Raw genomic sequence first — 23,093 nt, forward strand, 5'->3', positions numbered from 1 at the left:
CAGATGTGTAATACTATTCTTAATATTCCATAAATGTAAATGTGTTTTGTAATAAGTACATAAACTCAGTTACTACTTTTACTTGAGGTACTGCAGTACATGTGCAGTACCTCAAGTTATACTAACTTGTGAATACTTCCACGATTGGTGCATTGTAGCAAATGAGCCGCTCTCTTTACTGAACATCTGCTGTCTCCATCTAGTGGTGAGAAACGTGGCCTTCTCTGCCAGGAAGTGACGCAACGACGCAACAACGTGCAGCGCTTTTTGAAAGAAATCAGTGGAACGATCTCAACATGTCTTATCTAAGATAATAAATCGAACAAACGTTATTCGTGGCAGTTACTACAGCAAGCGGGAGATATTTGGACGGCATTTACACAAAGGAAGTTTATTCAGGTAAACGGTTTTCTGCTCTCGCCGCCAGCTAGCTAGCAGGCTAGTGGCTAACTAGCTTGCCTCTTTTTGAATCATTACATTAGATTGTTTAGGCTAGCCTGGTTAGCCGCCAAGACTAGTTTTAGTTAGTCAGTAAAAACGCCGTGCTTCTTTAGTTCAGTACGTACAAGAATGGAAGTTTTGACCTTGTGGGTTTTGCTATTGATAACAGTGTATGTATATCTGGTGGATTGACTATCGTCACATCTTCAGGAAATGTCCGACTTCGTGCAGTATTGTCAGTTTGAAACTCCTTCAGTTATTCTAATGAACTAACGTTAGTGTTAGCCGCTCGTGAGTTAGCCCCATTTGTGACATCATCTTAAGTCGAGTCTGGGGGACTCACGTTTATCAAACTATCACCTTCGTGTTCTCATCTCAATCTCATCTCCTTCCCTTAGATTTGTGTACTGATGGCAGCCTCATTACCTCAGAAGCCAGGGATGGCGGGGATGCCCCCTCAGCAGCAGCCCCACCTGCCCCCCAGCGCTGCCTCAGCCCCAGGCCAGCAGCCCATGCCCCCTCAGGGAGCCCTGAGGGAGATTTCCCCAGTGTTCCTCTGTCGGATTGGACAGGAGACTGTCCAGGACATCGTCACTCGCACCATGGAGATCTTCCAGATCACACGAGCCACACAGGTACTGAACACAAGACTGTTGAACAGCTAAAGAAAATGTTTTGGATGAACAGAAAGTGTCCCCACATCTTAAAGTGTGTGTGATATAGAGTAAAAACTGAAGGCATTTGCAAGGTCTAAATTCTAGAGCCTATGGTTTCGTTATGCAGTCGCTTATTTTTTTTAACAAAAGGTTCAGAAATAAGTTTTTAAATGTCACGACACTGGAGAAACTGGAGAATTCAAATAATAGATTTTAAAGTTGTACATTCATTTTTCTTTGAAACTGTCCAGTCAGCAGTAGTTTTGTCCACCTTTATCTTCATAGATCAGTGGGTCAGAATATTAGAATTCAGTACATTTGACTGTGAGGAAACTCCACTAAGTATCCTACAATATTTTCTGTCCCCCATCAGGTGTGTGTGAATGTCAGTTGACTGGCTGCTGTTTTTCTAGCTTAAGGGCTTCCTCTGTCATCTGTCAGTCTGGATTTGTCCCGTCCTCCCTTTTGGCGTATCTGCTTGGCATGCTTGTCAGCATCTGTCCCACTCAGCCTCATCCATCTCCACCTGATCTGTGTCTCTAATTGTGTGTCGCTGTGTTTCTCAGTGTGTAACTCACCTCTCCCAGCTTGTCCTTGTCCATTAAACTGAGTGAGTTTTTCTTTTCTGCTCTGGAAACTCTCAGCAGCTACGTTACCATCCACATGCTCGTATATCTAATACACTACAAATACGACGGAGAGAGAGAAATTCTGGATGCTGTCTCAGCGTAGCAACCTTTTATTTAACAGAAAATTAAAACATGGTTTGCCCACCAACTAGTCTGATACCTGCAAAACTGATGAGCGACGCCGTGTTTCTTTGACTTAGCTTCCTAATGGCGTGACCCAGAGCCAGGCGATGTACCAGGACCGCTTTGGGAAGCTGCAGGAACACCTGCGGCAGCTCACCCTGCTGTTCAGAAAGCTCCGGCTCCTGTACGAACGCTGTGTGGAGATGACCTCTGACCTGCAGGAGGGGCCCGCAGAGGTCAGGAAGGAGCCCAAAACGTCTGCTCAGATACTAGTTTCCCATGTTTGCTTCTTCAGCTGTTTAGCTTTTTTAGGAAATAAATAATAAATACTAGATGAGACACATACTGTACTGATAAGGACTTTCAGTCTCTCTGTCGGGGCTCGATTTAATGCATTTGCAGAATTGTCAGTGTGCCCTTTGCCTTTTGTTACACTCTGTCCAGCAGGCGGAACATCTCTTTCTTAATGTGTTTTATGTCCTCAGCTTCTGCCGTATGTTGGTGAGGAGCTGGTTTCTGTGAAAGTGGAGCCGTGCAGTCCTGCTGTCAACCAGGAGAGAAAAGAGGTTCTGGAGGCAAGTTCCTCTTTGCTTTTTTTAGTCACAATAAATAATTAGCTGTAACTTCACACATCTTTTCCGCATTGGAAAACTGAGCGAATACAGTGACACCTCTCTACGGTGTTGTCAGATTGCAATACAAATAGTACTGCAGTAGCTTATAAATAAAAGGCATGCAGTGAAGTGACCACAGATTGTCAAAATGTGCCTCATATTTGCAGGTATTTAAGTGATACTTAGTCTAGCGAAATATAAAGATTTAAAGTCCAACACTGCTGCAGCTTCTTAAATGAAATCAATAGACTGCTGCTTAACCAATCAATACATCATTACAATGTGATGCAATATATATGGCAGCTCAGGCTGTTTCATTTTCTTGCCATTAAAAATGAAAGTGGGCCTCCCATTAGGCGTTTAAAAACACTTGAGCGTGACAAAATATTTAGCATTTAGGAAGCAAGTCCCCTGTAAATGCCTCTAGGTGGCAGTACTGACACAGACCAAGGGTACCCTGTGGTGGGAAATGTGCAGCATGTATCCAGTTCTTTTCCAGTCTAGTGTGATCACTCAAAGCGCTTTGCAACACATGCCACATTCACCCATTCACACACACACACACACACACACACACACACACACACACACACACACACACACACACACACACACACACTGACACACCAGTGAGTTCAGTACACCTTAGCATGCAGACTGAAGGAGCCAGGGATCGAACCCCACTCTGCTGCCTGAGCTGCCGCCCCCGATGCGTGATGTGGGTGAAACCATGCACCATGTGCAGCTTCAGTAAATGTTCAAAATCAGGGTGTTGTTTTTGTAAACAGTAGAGCCAATTTTCCCGTGAGATGGAGATTTCAGGTCGGTTAGGAAATAGCCACCAGGCAGCCAGTGGCAAATGTTGCTTGAGGCTGGTAAGCCTGTGTGCTTCATCAACAACAGCAAACCAGTTTAAAGCAGACATATATTTACTTTTCTGTCAAAATCCTCCAGCAGGCATCATAAATAAGCCTGAGTCCTGATTCTGTAAGAAGTAAGGATGCTTTGAAGGAGTTTTACTAACTGGTGATACGCGTCTCTCTGCTTCGCCTGCAGAAGGTACGTCAGAAGAACCAGGAGATGAAGGTTCTGATGGATCAGATGAGGAACCTGCTGTGGGATGTCAACGCCATGCTGACGCTTAGGAAATGATCCACTAGAGCCACAGGTGCATTTCTCCACAGATGAAGGCAAAGAGAAGGTGAAATAAGGGAATTTCTGGTGGGTTTTCAATGTGGGACCCCTCACTTAGGTACACCTTCATCACTGAAACTCACAGTTCTCTCAAGAACTTCTGCTGTTTATTATGTATTGTTGAGGTTGTTGAGGGGGGAACTATTAATGAGATCAGATGGGATGAAAGCCTAAAAAAAAGTAATAAGCTTGTGTCAACCTGATACACTCCTGCTCCTCTCTCCGTTCAAGGCAGCCGACAGCCTGTTTGTGTTTGCCACGTGCTCTACAGCTGTTACTCTGTCACCCTGTGTTTGTTCAGATAAGTTATGGACCCTTGTTCTCATCCAGTTTAATAATGAGCTGAAACCTGTAATGCCACAGTGGAAACAAAACAAAAACTTATCTTAAAACACCATATTCCCGGTGTTTTGCCCCCAGGTGCTGACTCGACACCAGGCACACTTGAATTCATTGCAGGTAATTCCTCCAGAAAGCACAGAAACTGATCTTACGGCTGTGTTTACAGCAGGAACAGTTTCCCTTATTACACTCTGCCAGTTGTAAAAACACTATGGGTTCAGAATTTAAATTAGCCCCTTGGCAGCTATGTATCTCAGGTGCTTTGTACATAAGTGTGTGTGTGTGCGCGTGTGTGTGTGTGTGTGGGCATGCGCTTAATGAGATTAGCTTACTGAGTGTTAGACAGCACACCTGTTTACCCTGAGGGTGCTGACACTTGCTTGCCTGTGAATTTATTTTTGTAAGCTGTGGGACAAAAGGCAGGCCCACTGGGTCGTTTCTGTTTCGTATTAAATAAACATTTTTTTTAACAAAATTTTGAACATATTCTTTAAAGTCCTGCTTCTAAAAACAGCATCGGCCAGCTCAGTCTCTGCAGTGTGTCCTCCGCTGTGTCACTTCAAACCCTGAGGGCCGGCGTGGGAATGCACGTCTCCTTCACAATGGAGATGATATATAAATACATCAAGGCATATCCACCAACACGTAATGATGCATGTTCTGACCCTGAACCTCTGTATTCAGCTTCCTCTACACACCAGCAGCTCATCAGTGTAATGCTCCTACACTACAACACGGATCAAAGACAATGAGAGTCCCAGAGGCACAAAAACACAGAGGACATGTGATGGAGCGCCGCTTTTGATTGCTGTAATTGTATTTGGAATAATTTCACAGCTAATTCAATCTGCTTGTCATGCTTGTCTCGGTTTATATGAGCTGCATGTGTTTTCATAATGTGAAGTGGGCTCCTAGTAATTATCGAAGAATCGTGCGAATAGAGAGAACAACCCCAATTCCAAAATAAGTTGTTCGAACATAAAACAGTGATAATTTGCTAATCCTTTTTAATGAAAACTCAATTGAAAACAGTACAAAGACAACAGATTTGATGTTTGACCTCATCAGCTTGATTGATTTTTGTAAATATCGGCTTATTCTGAATTTGATGCAGCAACACATTTCAAACCAGTTGAAACAGGAGCAACTAAAGACTAAAGGAAAGGCGTGGGATGCTCCAAAACACCTGTTTGGATCATTCCACAGGGTAAACAGGTGATAGTGTCGTGATGCATTATGTTTTTATTTACGTTGCACACAGCGTCCAAACTGTTTTGGGATCGGGGTTGTAGGAGTGCAATTAGTCGAGGCAGCAGAGAAAACAGTTTAAATCCATTTCGACGGCAGGAATCAAAATCGTAGATGTCAGTATTTCTGTGTTTTGTGATGGCGAGTTAAGTAAGTTTTTGCACTGTTGGTCAGACAAAAGCAATCTGAAGATGTCACCTTAATGATGAGCATATTTCAATATTTTAGAGAACAAACAACCAAGTGGGAAAACAGGACTTTCAATGATGTTTACAGGAGCCGTCTTTAGTCTGGTTTTTCCTGTTTCTGACTAAATCAACATTTTTACCACCTTTTCCAAGAAAGTGGGTGATACTGCCATTCTTGCCAATGCAACCAGATTATTCCCTGTTGTCTTCCTGGCACATGTGGAGCTCAGGATCCACATATGGGCGACTACTATTGGCCCCACTGGAGTGTTTTTCTATTTCAGTATCTTAAAATGCGCCTCCTTCATCTCTGCCGAAAATAAACGTCCTGGTCTTGTTTGAATAGAGGGTGTGCGCCAAGCAGGGGAGAAATGCGTGCAGCGTCGTGAGTTTGCATTTATAAATCATTTTATTGGTTTTACAGTTAGCATTTTGATGTGAAATGATCTGTTTCCACGGCAACAGTCCCTGCACAGTAGCGCTGAGACACACACTGACAGCTGGAGTGCATGGCACCAATACCAGTCCCTTGGGTGCTTCTGGCATGAGCTCGCCGTTCCCCTCTCGCTGTCACAGCAATAGCACCGACATCTGAAGTGTTTGCACGCGCTCGTTTTTTTTTTTTGTGTCCAATAGAGATTGTCCTTTCTCAGCGAGAGGCCCAATCACAGGGACTCTTTAAAGGCCCCCAAATGTCCTCCTCTCTTGTCTCACCAGACTCACGGAGGCAGGAGAATCATCTGAAGCTCCTTTCAAACTTGTATCAGCCATTTTCTCCCATATTTATATGTATACAGTCCACCAGGGTCTGTCTGATGATTGTACTTTGTCCATGTCACAAATGGACCACGCTGACACTTTGTCCACATCCTACACAGTCTTGAGCGTCCCGTCTTGACTGTCCACCACTGATTGGTCCATTTGTCTGTACAAAAGGCCACTAGACCAGACCTTGATGCTTCGCGGCCTCTCTGTCCGTCGGTTTCACGCTCTCTCCAGGTCTTTGTACTTCTTGCGCAGGACAGACACTTGATCTTTGAAGAGCACTGGATCCAGGCGAAACTGAGAGTGGACCAGGGGCATGTAGCCAAACCAGTTGGCGAAGGTGTTGACACACTCCTGCCGCTGGTTGAAGTGCTCCGGGTTGGCCCAGGGGACACTCTTCGTACCCTGGAAGGCAGAAAAGACACCGTCATCCACCATCCAGCACTGACCTGACAGCACTAAACACACGTGACACCAACGGTCGCCTACCTGTGGACTGGGCAGCTCTTTGTACTGCTTCCTTTGGGCCACTTTGATTGGTGGAAGGTGGGTTACAGCAGAGACCAGGAAGTTCATCAGGATGTCCTCACAGTTGGAGGTGCGATCCACCAGAGTCCGCAGAGACTGGGGTAGGTAGTGGGAGAACAGGTAGTGGTAGTACCTGTGGGGCAGGTGTCAAACAGACATGTGCATAATGTTATTAGAACAGTCAAAAGTGGATAGGACATCTGCATTCTGGATTTTTTAATGAGAGCAAACAAGTTACAGAGGATATTCAGCCAGTAGCTGCTGATCGCTTCATCCACAGCAGTGAGGCACAAAGCACCAACTCATTTTATCAATGCAAAACAGAAATGAGAAGAAAAACGAGAATGCGAGTTAAAACAAAAAGTGAAACTAAATTATGAGTAAAAATCGAAATTCTGTCCTCTGCTTAATTTAGCAGCTTTTTATTATACAGAGCAGGCTTTTCTGTTGACTTAAGTAGCAGTGATTTCACTGCAGACGTTCACCACACTGCTTCATTTTTCTGTTTGACAACGAGAGAAGAACACCAACTGATTAAAAAAAGAAAAGAAAGTAAGTACTGAGTCTACATCAAAGACGCTTTGACATAAACCAGCTTTCACAAACAAAAAAGACGCTGCTGAGTTTTCTTACACAGCCCCGATTCCAAAAGAAGTTTGGATGTAAAATATAAATAAAAACAGAACGCGATCATTTCCAAAGGAGCTGTGTTTACTGACAGCAGTGTTACGAAGTGTCTCTGAGCCCATGCAGTAACATCCCTCATCCAATCACGTGTTCACAAAGTGAACTGAGCACACTGTTACCAATCAACCTGTTTACCTGTGGAATGATCCAAACAGGTGTTTTTGGATCATCTTTCCCAGTCTTAAGTTGCTCCTGTCCCAACGTCTTTGATCAAATTCAGAATAAGCAGATATTTACACAAATCAATGAAGCTGATGAGCTCAAATATTAAATAAATTGTCTTTGTGCTGTCTTCAGTTGAGTATGTCAAAAAGGATCACCGTTGTTACGTTCTGCTTTATGTTTTAAACAGCGTTCAGGGTTATACTGTCTTATTGGACGTTTTCTACCTCCTGATCACAGTGTTGCAGGGCTGAGTGGTGACGTCTGAAATCGCTGCACATTCTAGTTTTGGAAAGACGAAATGGCACCAACTGAAAGAATAATCACCTGCAGGATGGTGATACATTTCAGCCACGTGCTTTCTAAAATCAAATGTAAAGAAGAGGAGAAATCACGGAGATGTGAAGAAAGTAGGATTTAACCAAAAATAAGCTGTTATTTTCACACGTCGCACCTTACACGTTGCTCTGTTGTTGCTCTTGCAGGACTATTTTGATACATCTGTCACCACGGACCTGATGTTCTGTCCCACTATTATTAGTCTCCAATTACAGTTTTTTGCCTCTTGTGCTGCACTCACAGTACAGTAAATCTCTTTCGACAGGTACAGCTAAAGACCTAATATAAAAATGTAAAAATCGTGCAGAATAATCGCCGCTTTATCACAGGTGGAGGCCAGACGAGCAGTACCTGTACGGCATCAGACCTGGTAACATCTGCAGAAAAGAATAGATGGTGTGATGTATGTTGATGATATGTATCTGGGACAAGTTAACCATTTCACCACCGGCGGGATTTGATATTTTTAGTGCACAACAAGCTAAAGCCCTGTGGTACAAATGCATATGTTCTCCACTCCTCCAGCTTTCAAGGCCGGAGGTTTTAGTGCAGTGATTTCTATTCAGCTGGTAATTTTGCATTACATTTGTCAGACGTAGCAACTGCCACTGTTTTCTTTTAAATATATTTTATGCCAAATTAACAACAATGAACTTTATGTAGGTTGTTGTTGCGTTTTCCTGTTGGATCTTGTCACATTTAAAGGAGCAGTCTGGAGGATGTAGCAGTGAGGGTGCCGATTGCAAAGAACTGAATCCGCCTTGCCTCGAACGTCCCTTTCCGAGCATGTAGGGAAACCTACGGTGCCCCTCAGGTAAAGGAAAACAAAAAGTCCTCTCTGGAGCCAGTGTTGGTGCAGTATGGTGGCCTCTGTGGAAAAGGATCTGCTCCCTCTGTTGATAAAACGAGCTCATTCCAAGTTCGTAGTTTCAGGTGATTCTGCACTAAAGAAAACATATTTTTTTTAATATTATGTTCCATTTCTGCCAGTGGATCCCCCCAAATCCTACACTCAGGTCCTTTAATGTTTTTGGGGTTTTTTTGCAATGCAGCCTTATTGTGAAAAAGCCATTTGGTGTGCTGTCACATCACTTCACTGATAGAATATACAGTAAGTAATTAGAAAATTTGCATGTGAAAGACTAAAGCGTGGGTTTCTCACAATGAGAAAGGCAGGTTTTAACGGGCTGCTCATTGTCATTGCTCTCTTTAAGTGGTGAAACGGGCATTTGAGGTAATGCAGATGGGACTTGCAAATATCAGTGGGCCAATAACCAATGGGCCGTGGCTAAAGATTCAAATTAGCATGACAAAAATGTGCTTCCAAAGAAACTGCTGACAAAAATGACCACTTTGTCTCAAAATGTTGCAAGGTTTCAGCAGCTTTTAAAGTGCCCTGACTGCGGAGTAATTACATTCATATTGTATCAGAGCTCGCAGCCCTCTGCAGCGGCACATATCGAATTCAGGCTTTTTCAAATTAATCAAACTGCTTGAAGTAATCCCTGAGTAATTCATCCTCTGCTTTTCTTTTCCTCTCGCTGACACACACACATATAATTTTCCATGATGCTACTTTATTCTGTTTGATTGTCCCTTTTTGCTTTTCATGTTGAGATCCGTGTCATTACGCTTGCTGTCGCTGCACTTCATGAAGTTGTGCCTTGTTTTTAGCTGCTGATCTCAGAGAGGCAATCTGTTTTGATCTCAGTTGTATGAGTGTGTACGCGCGTGTCTACATTTAGTCGGGCGAAGTGTATGCATGCATGCTTCTTGTAAGTTAATAATGAGAACATATCTGAAGCATTCAAAAACAAAGGATATGGGGCATTTCCTGTTTTTAGCCAAAGCTAACAGTGTGGCTAAAGGGACAGCTACATTGGTCAGTCGGTCAGTCTGTAATATCTCAAAAGGATGGATAGGTATGAAATATTGTACGGGCATTCAAAGTTTGGTACAGACATTCATGTTCCTCACAGGACAAGTGCGAAAAACTTCATATGATCTCCTGACTTTTACTTTAACACCATCATCAGGTCAAAACACCTGCAAAACATTCCCTTCAGACTTAGCTGCACTTTGCGTTTGGTGCTAATTACCTAATGTTAGCATGCTAACAGGCTAAAGATGATGAATTATGATAATTATACCTTGTAAACATCAGCATGTTAGTGTTGTTACTATGAACATTTTTGCATGCAGACCTTAGCATTTAGCTAAAAACACCACTGTTCCCTGCTAGCACGTCTGAAGCAGACATTTAGTCTTTTTCACATGTTGTAATGAATGAAAACATATTATGAGGTAAAATAATAAAAAAAAAAGAAAGTTTCTGGAGCTCCAAATGGCATTTTCAGTTTAGTTTGTGTACCTGTGGTAGAAGGCAGCTCCAGTCAGGACTATGGAGTAGTCATTGGTCCATTTAGAGGTGTAGCCCCAGGCGCGCTTCAGGGGATCCCAGAAGTGGCTTCTGGGAGGGTAACCCACGATCCGCTCGGGGAAGCTCCGCCACACCAAGAAGGCAAAGTTCACCTGCGAGTGCACAAATGGAACACTTGGACACTTTTGCAGGAATATTGACCTCTATGTGTGTGTGCAGGTCTGCTGTGTGTTTATTAATAACACGTGCACACACACCTCACTGGTCAGCAGGACCGTGTCCTCGTCCAGACTCAGCACTGCTTCTGTCTCTATGGCAACGTGAGGTAGGAACCGACTGGTGGTCTGAGAGGGAAATACGGCAGGAAGTCTTTTAGTTCTGGCACTGTAGGCTACATGTTGTCTGGCCTGTGCTTTGAGAGGTTATGAGGATGAGCGAGAGATGATCATGTTACAGTGAATCATGCCGAGTGATGGAGATGAGTGAATCACTATAGATTTTGCCTTGGGAGTAAGAAAAAAAAAAAGAAAGGCAGTGAAACGAAGCCTGAGAATGAGAGTGAGTGACATTTATGAAAGCGAACGCCACACGGATCGGTGGACATGTCAGATATACGTGGATAGGAAGAAAGACAGACAGAGAAATACATATCAAGCAGAAGGACGGGAGTCACAGAGACGGAGTGAAGGACAGAGAGATACATAAACAGACTGGGCCAGTCACAGTTTGTCATGCTGTCAGTCAGACGTCAGAGCAGACTCCAGCGAGCGGCGCTGGTCCTCACCTTCCTCCTGCCGTCTGTCACAGTGAGGGGGACGGGCATGGGGGGCCATTTGCTCCGACTGGGCGGCGGCTTCTCGCTGTTCCAGAGAATGATGATCTAGAGCAGCAGGGGAAGCGAATTTCACATAACACACACACACAGAGTGACGCATTAGACTGATCAGAAATAGCGGCTGACATCAATCAAACGGTACGCTGGTAAAACTGGATGGTTGACAGCACATACTGTGGAAGACTGTACGTGTGGCTGCGTTATATTTAATCTCATCATCGTCTCTTTTCTTATTTACCTGCGAGCAGTATTTTGACTTGGAAACCACCTGCAGCAGCTTCATGATTGGCTGAGACTGGGAGACCAATGGGGAGACGGCGTGGATGACAGCAGTGAACTCTTGACCCGGACTGACCCCTGAACATGGTCATGAAAAAATAATGTGAGGGTAAGACAGAGAGTCTCACCTGTTTCAATATTTATGAGGTGCTCTTTTATACAAGAGACAAGTGTATCTGTATTATCCATTAAGGATCGTTAGAACTATGTAAAGCCCCCTCCCCCCCAGTGGTGGTATCAAAAAAGGCACTGTGGTAGAGAGCTGCTGAGAGCAACATACAGACTGCACCAAATTTCACCAGGATTGTCTGAATTTCCCTCACACAAAAACGTGTTGCAGCTTTACATAGACTGAAATAATAACAATCCACATTTGTAACATATATTTTAGCATTTTTAGCATGAAAGCTAACAGACAAATAAATCTTTGATCAAGATTTGATGGCCGAGTGTTGGTTACTCCACAGTTCTCACATAATCTTCTCATCGCCCTCCTGTGAAGGCGAGATTTGCATGTTGTGCAGGCTTATTCAAATGAAGGGTGTGCTCACCTAATCCCAGGTAGTAGAAAGGGAAATGTGCGAGGTGAGTGGAGTACTCTGGCAGGACCAGCAGGCCGCCTGGCAGCGAGTTCCACATGTACTTGTTCCTCGATATGTGAGAGAACACACGGTCCTTAATGATCTGGGGAGGTGAAAAAAAGGTTGCAGCGTCAGAGGCAGAACGTTTCGCTTGCACTGTGAGGCTGCTGTTGTGCTCGTCTAGTGTAAACCTGCACCGCATTCAGTTTACCCTCTAAGCCGGTGGATGGGAGCCTTTGAGCTTGATGTAAACTCCAGTGCAATTTGAGACCTGACAGACTTGTGTTTGCATATTCCAGCAATCCCTTATAATACGCTCGGTGTACTTCCTGTTTGGCACCAATAGGAGGTGTCCACGCTGCAGCCCTCTGCCTCACTGACCTCAGGCTGACTGCACAGCTGTCTCCCATGAGGAGAGGTTCCCCTCTGCATGTTGTATATATATAAGCAGCTTATCACCAACCTCCAGAACCTCTCCTTTATTATCGCTAGTGTAAATCCCCAGAAGAATATACACTGGGGGCTGCCAGACTTGCAAAGCCTGCCGCTCACTGTGTGATTCCTTCAGGTTTCTGAGGGGTTAAGTTTTTTGTTTCCGCACATTTTTTTACATGATAAAAATTGCCAACCAGCAGCGTGTGCAAAAACTGCTCATGTAAGGAGGCAGTTATTTCTCTTCATGCATCATCTCACCCTTGGGCTAACCTTCAAATGACATTCTCTTAGCTGGAGCAACTCCTTTGAAGTACATTTCTTCACAGCGCATTCAAAGACGGGGGTGAAACAAAAGACGGACAGATGAGCAGCGATTGATGCTAGAGCTGCGAAAATCAGGGGAAATAATCCGGCTCTCTGTTTCTTCTGGATATTGCAAAGACTCTTTCAAAGATGAAACATTTTCTGAACCTCAGCAGTCTGATCACAGCGAGCAGGTTGAGACTTATATTTGCATCGTAATGATATATCATTTCTATACATTAGGGGATTTCTGTGAGGCTTCAGGATCGGATGTGGCTTTGAAATGCTCCCCAGACCAACAGCACAACACACAGCTGAGATAGTAAAAGAGTAGAAATGTAGAACATGGGCCAAGATCCAACCCCGTAATCATAATGATGGAGAAGTGGTTTGATTCAGATGTGAAAACCTCGTCGGAAAGCGGGGACTGATGATAGCACACGGGCAGTAAACCGCTGAGAGGTAGGAACTGTGGCTGTGTGTTCAACAGAAGACCTGTGTTTACAGCAGTGGCTTCTTTTTGGAGATGTTTTTACTGGATGTTGCTGCACATTCCTCAACAGAATGGTACGGTAGGAGTATAAACATTTCAATGAAGCTTCTAACCAACACTCAGTGGCCAAAAGCAGCACTTGCCGTAAGTGTTTGTGTTAAGAGAGATGCAAGGGGGTTAAAGCTAAGATTTGATATGATACAGGCAAAGTAGGCGACAGACTTGTGTTAAGACCAGTGTTTAAAAACGCAAAATTTTCCAGCAAAATCATTTAGTCTGATGGAATTTTTCACAGAGTTCGGTTCTGGTTAAACTCTGCTGCAAAATCCAAAATGGAGGAAGCTATCGCACCTTATCCACTTTTACTGAACCCTTCATTTAGCCCTCCTCTGTTGGACTATGCACTGCTACACAAAAGAATGATTTTTAGACAGTTACCAGGAAGGAGTCAATGGGACAAACATGCCTTTTGAATAATCTGTGAACTTACTGTCCTGTTAGCAACAGCGCTAACAAGCTTGCTAACTGTCAGTTAGCTTTTATTCACTCTCAGGTAAAAACTTAATTAAATTAAGTGAAATAAGTAAATGAAATAATCTACGAACCCAAGAACAAAATGCCAGAAAAGGAATTCTGTGAGCTTTTCACTTACTAGCACTTCAATGTTAACAACTGGCTAGCATGTTAGCACGCAGCCCACCAGCTACAGCAGTTCACCAACCAGCCCTGCCGCTAATACTGCGTTCATGTAATGTTGGAAGGATGAGAATAACTCATTTCTGAATGATATAATGTACAATCCTGAGAAGAAAATGTCAAAGTACAGACAAAATAGAAAGCTCAGGAAGCCATTGTGACTGAGTAGCGCTAGCATGTTCCCAGCTGGCTAGAGCATTATAGGTTAGCTCAGCAGCTAGCAACTAGCCCTGCAAGTCGTCACTACGTGGCAGATCTTCTCAAACTGCATACTTTGCAAAGACGTGGATGAATTTCACTGTTACTTTATGCTGAGTGTGTTCAGGCCGAGGCTGACCTCCAGCGTGGTGAGGACGATCTTGTCCACAGAGGAAAAGTAGGCTTCCCACAACATCTGGGTCCTCTGTCTGAGGGCCAGGACTCTCTCATTTCCTACTGCTCTCACTGTGGATGGCACCTGAGGACAAAAGATGAGACGAGTGAAAGATCCAGACAGGGAAATTAAGAAGAAATAATTAAAAAGAACAGAGAAAAGAACCCACAAAGAGTTCAACTTGTTTTTAAAGCAAGTTGCGTCTCTTGAAATAGACGTAGAAAGAAAAAGGCATTTAAGCGATCAAACTGCATAAACTAAATCAAATAGTTGTTTAATCTGGCCCTAAAAACAAAAGAAAGCAAAACAAATTGTGACACAGCTGATTTGGGGTCTGCTGTCCAGATAATTAGACCTTAATTAGTAAGGACTACTTTGGGGGCTTTTGCGTAAATCACCAAATTGATTTAATCACTTGGAGAGTTAAGCTCAGCGGCTCAAAGTGGAAGAAAGCCATGTTGAACTGAGGAAAAAACAACGGTTGACTCCTTTAAACCCCTCTGTCTTCACACATTTTCTAATGAGCGCCACTTAAAGAAGCCGGGAGGTCGCGAAATCTCAGCTGCTCCTCTCCCCCTGCATTTCACTGTTTCACCTCGCTCCCCCTCTTCTCTTTCCTCCATCCTTCCCGCTTTCTCCTTTTCTTTCCACTAAGTACATCCGAAGGACGGCTTCACTGTAGTGTCGTCCTCAGTTTGTCTGAAGTCTCTGTCCTCGCTCAGCCTCTTCTGCACGAGCCTCACACTCCTTAACCTCGTATCATACACAGTGTGAATGTGTGCATTCACAGTTTGCGCGTTTCCATGTCAGAGTTTTGCAGGTGTGCAGAAACGCCGCTGATGAGGTCAGCTCATTCAATCCAATTCTGCCATAATTTGGAAATGTCTTTGCTCGGAGCTCTCGGGGGCTTGTTGCTGCTCATTAGCTGAATGCCAATTCGTGTCCTCTATTGGCCGGGATCGAAGCGGATCAATGCAGAGGAGACATGATGTGATTTGTCTGAGGGAGATAAAGGTTGTAGCTGAGAACGAGCCGGCTTTGCTTTCTCATTGTGTTTATTTGTGTGGATGTGTGAGGAGACACACAGAGGATGAGCAAGTGAGTGCTTTTGAACTGAGGATGGATTAAGGCCTGTTTAATCTCAAAGGGCCCCACCCTGTAACCACAGCGTTTGATACAGGTAACAGAGAGCCCAAGTCATGCCGTCACGTCTGGGCCGGCTTCTGTAACTCAGTGCAATCTCTCACTCTGCATTTCTTTCATGTGTCTTTCTAGAGGTTTACTTTCCTGAGACAAATCAGCATCCAGTACAGCAGTTAAAGCTGGATTACTATTGGAAATGGACACCTTGGTGTCTAGTTGTAATCTCTGTCTAAAACTTTGACAGCGTTGTGTCATCTACGTCCGTCTGTCACTACAGACGTGTCTGAACTAACTGAGGCTCGCTCACAAACTCACGTCTTCTGCGAGGAAAGTGCCGACAGGACGGGAAGGCGTGTTTGTCAGTGCTTGTTTAGAACTTGAGACTTGTTTGTGTTGACTTGGAGCTTGATTTTGGACATCACAGCTAACAGCTAGCAGCACGGCAACAGAGCAGCAGCTTCAGTGAGCACACGATGCGTTCAGGTACCGTACTGAGTGAACGTCGCCTGTCTTTTGGCAGCGCTCAGGGTTGTATCACTATAGCTGCACGCGTGAAACTAGACTTGAAGTGTAAAGCTACGCTTCAGGATGTGGTCCAAGTGAAACCAACCTGTTAAGCAGCCCGTGTAGCCAACTGTTCGCTGCACTGGCTGAAACAGAAGCAGATCTGTTCTGTCAGACTTCGTCCCACCTCTGGCAGTTTCATTTTTCTCTAATTCCCTAAATTTACTTTAATTAATTTGGCGCACGGCCAGCGACTCATTTGCGTTTTTGGTCCATTTTTTTGGACTACCGAAAGCATCTGCTGAGGTTTGCCCAACACAAGATGACCTCATTTATTGAAGCACGGCTCAAACACAAAGTTTGGGCTACGTGACAGCATAAAACCGGATTTAAAATCGCTTTTTAATGAATCTTTCGATTGGTTCGCTACAGATGTTACAGCAAAAAACATCATAAATGCTGAAACCTGTTCGGATGGACCAAAACAACCTATAAACTTGCTCTGATCTGCTGGACTGCTGTTTGTACCATCTGCTGGTGATGGCACTTTGCCGATTGATTTTTATCGTTGAAAGTACAGTAATGGCCCGCGGCCTGCTGGAGCCCTGGACACCTTAATGGTAAATCCGGTCATCACGGTGGACGAGTTACACCTGCAAAATGCCCCCGTGTGTTACCTGTAGCAGTAATCTCTCGTCCCCTTCGATGACTGCCTGGTTCCACTGTATGACGTCAGAGAACGGCAGCTCCCAGCCGTTACTCAGCAGCACGGGGATACACGCTGCCTGGACACACACACGAATACAAAGCATTCAGAGAATTTAGAGAGACAGAGGCACTGACAAAACAACTGCTATCACGCAGAGCAGGCTGAAAAATTCCATACATATCACTTTAATTTTGATCAGCTGCAGCCTGACTGGGTTCCTCCCTTGCTGCCGGCTCCTCCTTGGCAGTAAACAACATAACATGACGTACTGCAGCTGCATGAATACAACACAGCCTGTATGAGTTCAGTCCCAGCTGCTTGGCGCTGTGATATCCCAGGCTGAGCAGATAACATGATCAATGCTCTTGTGTGTAAATGCATGTGCAGCTGAGTGTGTGTGTGTGTGTGTGTGTGTGTGTGAGAGACCCCTATAGGGTGGCTGGAATGAGTAACAGCTCGTATCTCTCCTTTCCCAGGAAGCCCTGGAGGTTTTGCTAAAGACTGTCACTCATACACAGATGTGGCTGACAGGGCCAGCTCTTTGTGTACTAATTAGGTACAACCACTGAGGGGACATCTGCAGAGAAGGAGGCAAACCGAGGGAACAGAGGGGATGTGAGGAGCATGAGAAGGAAACGGCTGATACGTGGAGGCATCATGCTTTATTGAAGTGGATTTTTGATGTTGCCTTATCCCCTCGTTTGCTGACAGCCTTTTGATGTCGTTCCACTTTTCTTTTTTGTGGCTTTCCTCACACTTCTTCTGTACTCCTTTCCATTCTTCTCTGCTGCACTCTCATCCCACCCTGCTCCCTTCCTCTTTGTGCTCGCTGTGGTCTGGAGTGCTGATAGGCCTGGGTGTTATTTGTTTTTCCACTTTTTTCTAATTAAACCACCAGAGAACAGCAGCCGAAAGTGGTGGAGATCAAACGCTCTCTCCGGCCCACCGGGGCTCCCGACGCTGCTGCATTTCATCTGAGAACGGACCTGCTGAAGGACACTCCGGCAAATAGGACGACTCGTACGTGTGTGCATGTGGCAGAATCAGCCTCGGGTTACAACGAGGTCACGCAAAGACTCCCAGAGTGATAATTCAAGGCCTCTAAATTTGAAATGCAGCCCGAGGCTCGCCTGAGTCTTCTCCCTGAGAGATGAGGCACTCCGAGGGAGAGTTTCAAACATTTCAAGCCCTCCCTGCCTGGAGGTAGGGTAATATGAAAGCTGATGCTGTGTGGTTGCTTTTGGTTTGTTTGCGTTGGGAGATGAAGACGGGGAGGCTTTGAGTAAATGTGTATGTGGAGGAGTGTGCAAATGTGTGTCTGTGTGTATACTGGAAAGCTGGCAGTGAGTTTCTCGCCACATTGGTAATTGCCAGTTCTTTTGTGGGCTCGGCTGGCACCAAAATGTAAAAAAAGAAAAAAAAAAACAAAAAAAACCCACAGCCGAAAAATTCTCCAAAAGTGCCTCGAATGGAAAAGAGAGAAGACCAAGAGAGGACAAAGAATGAAGACAGGAGGAGAAGGGGGCCGTGACTGCTGCCTGCTGCCAAGCCGAGTGGGCTGTGTGTGCATTTGTCCATTCAGCAGACATCAGCGGTGGGGCAGGCTGCCACTCCTATGGATGCTTCCGGACCATTCATGCACACACACACACGCACGCACGCACACACACACACACACACACACACACACAGCCCCAGAGAGCAGTGCAGCCAGGGAACGGCGTAGCAGCCAGAGAGTTCAGTGTTGGCAAATCTAAAAACAGCCACTACTGCTTCCTGCACTGGTGTGAGACTGACGACCTGGGTGGCGGAGGGAGAGCTGCAGCGGCCCGGCGGGTTTAAACCGTTCTCTCACTCCGTTGACTGCGGTTTCTTCATTGTTTGTACACTTGCACATTTCACTGATGGACTTAAATGAACGAGGCCAGTGTTTGTACGAGTGTGTGCGTGCGCGTCCGCGTGTGTTAATGGACCCATTTTAGTTTAAAAGGCCTAGCAAATAGCAAATAAAGCCTTTATGTCTGGATCTGCACTCAACACAACACAATGGTCTGGGGAAAACACTTGCAGATGTGACCATTAAGGTGTCAATAACCAAAAGACTACATAAATGCCGGCTCTGGAACATAAACATTCTGCATCCTGTGCACTTCCCCGTTGATTGAACTGTATACGAGCTGGATCTCACTGAATCGCAGCTCTTTCCTGTACAAGTGTAATTTGGTCAGTGTGAGCTGTGCAGAGGGAAATGCTGCAGCTAATGTTTTGATGATTGCTGTGTTGGCGTGCAGACATTTTAGCTGTTTGTTTTTGTGGACCTCGGAGAAATTGGAGAGTCCTAAAGTACTCAGGCGGGATGAATGCAGGACAGACAACAACACAGCTTCACACAGAATATAAATCAACATTACTTGCCGGTGTTATGTAATTAGATTTGACACAGCCTGCCCATGTGTGAGGGGATGATTTATACTCGTTGACACATACAGTATTTTAGAAATCAATGATCTTGTGCCGTACGTGGCAGATGTTTTGCATCTTGACTTCTGAGCAGTAACATTAAATACAGACAAATCTGCAGCAGATTTATGTGTTTGCGCTGACAGTGGATGACAGGATGTGTGGGTTGATCGCCCTCTGCGCAGATGACGGTAAATGCGGCAGTTGTTCACTCTCAAAGCATTAATCTGAATATGGTGATGGACACAAGCTTTGGGGAACGTCCACAGTGCAGATGTTAACGCGCTGTGTGGAGCAACGTTAGCGAACATGGACTGTAGCAGGAGTTGATCAGGATTCCTTGCATTGCAATCATGAAAAAAATGTACCAAGCGTGCCATCTATATGCGACCCTGCTCGGTCTTTCAGCAGCATGCTGCTCAGAAAATGATCAAAACGCGAGGACTTAACAGAGATCTCTGAGAGCAGGATTCATTCAATGCAGCTGAGGCTTGTGGCTTTTTTTTTTTTTTTTTTTTTTTCGCATTTTCACAAGGTTTACTATCAGAGCAGCTGAACAACATCAGATTTTGCAGTAAATATGTGCAGTGACCAGTTCTGCAGGATCTCCTGGACAGATTTCAAACGCGCTTAAAAAGTGAAATCCTCTCCATACATTAAAGCGTTATACAGGGGTTTACGAGTGAGGCACCACTAGCTTGTCTACTTAGTGATTATTAAGAGTTTTAGATCAAGTAAATGCAGCCAATTTTGTTCTTTGTGTGTGTGGTTAAATCAGATTTGATTGACAGCGCTAGCAGCATAAGCAAACAACCTCTGACTCAAATATTGCTAAATCCTCATTGGTGCTTCATGACATCAACTTTTCCCAATTGAGCCCCACCCACCTCTAACCAGTGAGAAGAGCACATAGAAAAACACAAATAGAGCAACCTCCCATGCACATACAGCCTGATTTACTGCTAAGGAGGCTTGAGTAACCAATGCTGTTTCGTGGTGTGTATTGCAGTGAGTAATATTTACCTGTAGCGACTCCAGGAAGCGGAAGGAGCCCAGGCGTCGACCTCGAGGCACCAGACAGAAGGTGGAGTTGTGGAGGAGCTCCTGGTAGTCAAACCTAAAAGAGAGAAGAAGAGTTAAAATACATCAATCTACACAAAGAATACAGGACTTAACAGAAAGTGATGGACATATACTTAATTCAGAGGGGCTGAGATGAGACTTGATGAGGATTTTGATTCTCAAGATGGTAAAATCCACATAAACGTTCCAAAACGACGTGGGATTTTATTCCAAACTTCAGAAAACAGGTGCAGAAAACAGACCTTGAGCTGCAGTCACTAGTAAAAGCAGGTATGGGGTTAAATTCCTGTGCGATGGCTCTGCGCCGTGGTAAGACAGAACAGAGTGAAGAAGGATTTCTATGAGAGCTGTTACAGAAAGCCAAAGCTTCAGACTGTGAGAGCGCTACACAAGGATGCATCCAGGGACAAAGTTTAAGATGAATCTTACAAAGTCTCCCAGAGAGTCACAGTTCAATAAGTTCTGTGGTGGTGGGAGGCTAAATTGGAGGACAGTCGAACACTTTCGGTCTAACTGCATGAAATTATGTATCAGAAACAGAGATACAAGCTGACCTGACTGCAAAGATGTGGTTTTCTTTTCAGCCTTTTTATACATCTCTGAGCTGAGACACCAAGATATTAGTATTAGTCATACTGTTTGATTTTATTTTGTATCTTTTTTATTGGCTATTTGTTCTACATGTTCTGTTTCACACCTTGTTCGCTGTCTGTAACAATTTAATTTCCCCATTGTGGGATTAATTACGTTTACCTTATCTTATCTTATTTTACAATAGTGAGCCTCTGATTGGCCAAAACTGTGGGTAAAGAAAGAGACTAGAGTTTTCAGGGAGGATGGAAATGATACATTCATTTTATTAATTTTCATGATTTAATTTAAAGTTTGGTTTGTTAATAATAATGCTTTATAAATTCCAGATTTCTGCAAAGCGAGGAGAGGGTTGTTAAACTGGCAAGAAAAGCTGCTCTGTCAACAATCAATATATTGATCTGTGGAGGAGGGCACCAGAAAAGCACAGACCTCAAACTTTGTGAAATAGCTCAGCGATAACAAACAAATCTAATAAACCGCCTGCCGCTGCGCCGACGCACGCTCCTTTTGATATATGACATTTAACATCTGTCGCAGAATTTCTGTGGCTTTCCATTCCTAATGTTTAGTCATAATGGCTCAGATTATGTACAGTAATAAATCTTCAGTCTATTCTCCCACCCTCCTCCACACAAACGCTGGCACCACTACAGATAGCTACTGTACGCTGGAAAGTATATCCATCACTGAGCTCATAAGTAAATACGCCCTAATCTCTGCTCTCTATTGATTTGTGCTGTAGACAAGAGGGCCTGAACTCGAGCCAAAGTGAGACATTTGGAGTGGGCCGCTCCCGCTGGCGGCTGCCGCGCGTCACCGCGGTGAGCTGCGCCGCTGCGCGCTCGTATTTCACGCGACGAAGAAGAAGAAGAGGAGGCCACGTGGAGACCTCTGCATCAATGCTCGCCTTCATCCGCGAGTGGGACGGGCGGTGCAGCGGCCTCGCGGTGGAGTGAGTCTCACCCTGCTCTCTCCTCTCCTGCGCCCTGCCGTCGCTCCCCGCACCCAGCTTTCTGCTCGTTAGCTTGCAGAAGAAACAGTCAGTGTACAGCCAAACCCGCCATTAATCTTCTCACCAGCCGACACGTTTATTTAACCCTCCATGACTGACGCGAGGCAGGCCTCTCCCGCTCCCTGGATGAGAAAATTGGGATTTCACTGCTGGTGTTGGCATCATTCAGCGCCGCCGCACTCAGCCCTGGACATCAAGATCTGAATGGATGTCACTGTGCGAGCGTGTATATTCAATATGGATGTGTCAAAACACACACACAAACACTGGCATCGGTTTCCTGAAAGGCAGCCTTGTTCGGCGTTCGCCACGGTTCTCCTCCCATACTCCTCCACCTGTTGATACAGCTTTGCCATGGCCGCTGCCGCACATGTATACATGCGTGCGTGGGCGTGTGATGGATCCGTGCGCATCTGCGGCGATATAAATCTCCAGCACGGAGCGTTGGCGCACACTGGAAATCAATCTCCGCGCGAAAATATCCGTCACGACGTTTAACGAGATGTGCACGATATATTTCGGAGGGATTTTGTGTCCAAATCTTGTTCTGAGTTCAGGATTTAGTTAAGCGCATTCATTTAGCTGCGCCAGGAGTTCATGAGTTTGGAGATTTCATGCGCAAAAATGTGCAACTCTGTATATATACTTAAAAAGTATTTATATATGTACTTCTCCTTGCGTACTTTGGGCGTGTTTGCGTGACAAAACATTCATATTTTCCTGCTTATGTGTGTCGCGTGTGTGCATGGATAGTATCTAATGTCAGGCAGCGGGACTTCCTGCACGCTGCAGATGCACTGAGACTGATCTGTTTGGTCTGACCCACTTCTCTCTCTCTTCCTGCAGTTTGTGCGCTTGCGTGCGCGCTCGTGCGTGTGCACCAGCGCGTGCTCGACAATGCATAGCTTGAAGCCAGCTCGTGCGCGTGCGCCGGTGCGCGTCGGGTCCGTTTGGATCCAGCAGTCTAGTCGACCAGTCTGCTGTTCTTTAACGAGGGAGCGTACTTAAATGCAGGGAACAAGTAAATCATTTAACAGCACTTTGTTTCCAACAACAAACAGCCAGGCCTGCTGTGCGCCTCCCTCACTCCTCACTCCCTTCTTTTCGTCTTCTCCGCCCTTTGTCTCCGCATCTCTGAGTCTGCACGTGTCTGTGGCTGTCCTCTGGTCCATACTTTCCATCGGGAAGCCTAAAAGGTTGCGGTGAAGGTTTGCATATGCGATTGGATTTGTGCTGCATTGCTGCTCTCTGACCTTCCTCAGTGTGAATGTGTGCCTGTGCACTTGTGTGTGTTCAA

The 23,093-nt window shown here is 45.0% G+C and overlaps 2 protein-coding genes across 5 annotated transcripts in view; one reads left to right on the forward strand and one right to left on the reverse strand.

The window, feature by feature from the left end:
• Positions 1-226: 226 nt before the first annotated feature.
• Positions 227-4,997, forward strand: LOC139345380 (mediator of RNA polymerase II transcription subunit 30). The gene is made up of 5 exons (XM_070983919.1): positions 227-399; positions 840-1,076; positions 1,927-2,085; positions 2,335-2,424; positions 3,520-4,997. Exons 2-5 carry the CDS (start codon positions 852-854, stop codon positions 3,613-3,615), a joined length of 570 nt encoding a protein of 189 aa, XP_070840020.1. The 5' UTR covers positions 227-399; positions 840-851; the 3' UTR covers positions 3,616-4,997.
• An 828-nt stretch (positions 4,998-5,825) lies between these two features.
• Positions 5,826-23,093, reverse strand: part of LOC139345377 (exostosin-1c) — an 83,043-nt gene continuing 65,775 nt past the window's right edge. For 2 of the 4 annotated variants that reach the window (XM_070983914.1, XM_070983915.1), the window contains exons 3-12: positions 20,131-20,224; positions 16,616-16,723; positions 14,256-14,375; positions 11,962-12,094; positions 11,370-11,488; positions 11,081-11,176; positions 10,554-10,640; positions 10,288-10,448; positions 6,690-6,861; positions 5,826-6,605 (exon numbers count right to left, since the gene is read on the reverse strand). In XM_070983914.1, the coding sequence (XP_070840015.1) occupies positions 6,420-6,605; positions 6,690-6,861; positions 10,288-10,448; positions 10,554-10,640; positions 11,081-11,176; positions 11,370-11,488; positions 11,962-12,094; positions 14,256-14,375; positions 16,616-16,723; positions 20,131-20,224 (1,276 nt within the window). In that variant the 3' untranslated portion in view covers positions 5,826-6,419. Of the gene's footprint in view, positions 6,862-10,287; positions 10,449-10,553; positions 10,641-11,080; positions 11,177-11,369; positions 11,489-11,961; positions 12,095-14,255; positions 14,376-16,615; positions 16,724-20,130; positions 20,225-23,093 lie in introns of all 4 variants that reach the window. The other 2 variants (XM_070983911.1, XM_070983912.1) reach the window with 1 other exon arrangement.

The sequence above is a fragment of the Chaetodon trifascialis genome, chromosome 17 (genome assembly GCF_039877785.1).
Source record: "Chaetodon trifascialis isolate fChaTrf1 chromosome 17, fChaTrf1.hap1, whole genome shotgun sequence".
NCBI lineage: Eukaryota > Metazoa > Chordata > Actinopteri > Chaetodontiformes > Chaetodontidae > Chaetodon > Chaetodon trifascialis.

What these genes read in the sequence shown, in the direction of transcription:
- LOC139345380 (XM_070983919.1), top strand. Translation starts at nt 852, where the DNA reads ATGGCAGCCTCATTACCTCAGAAGCCAGGGATGGCGGGGATGCCCCCT. An exon ending in TGCAGGAGGGGCCCGCAGAG is followed by an intron (nt 2,086 to 2,334) that starts GTCAGGAAGGAG and finishes TTATGTCCTCAG; the next exon opens with CTTCTGCCGTATGTTGGTGA. An exon ending in AGAGAAAAGAGGTTCTGGAG is followed by an intron (nt 2,425 to 3,519) that starts GCAAGTTCCTCT and finishes CTTCGCCTGCAG; the next exon opens with AAGGTACGTCAGAAGAACCA.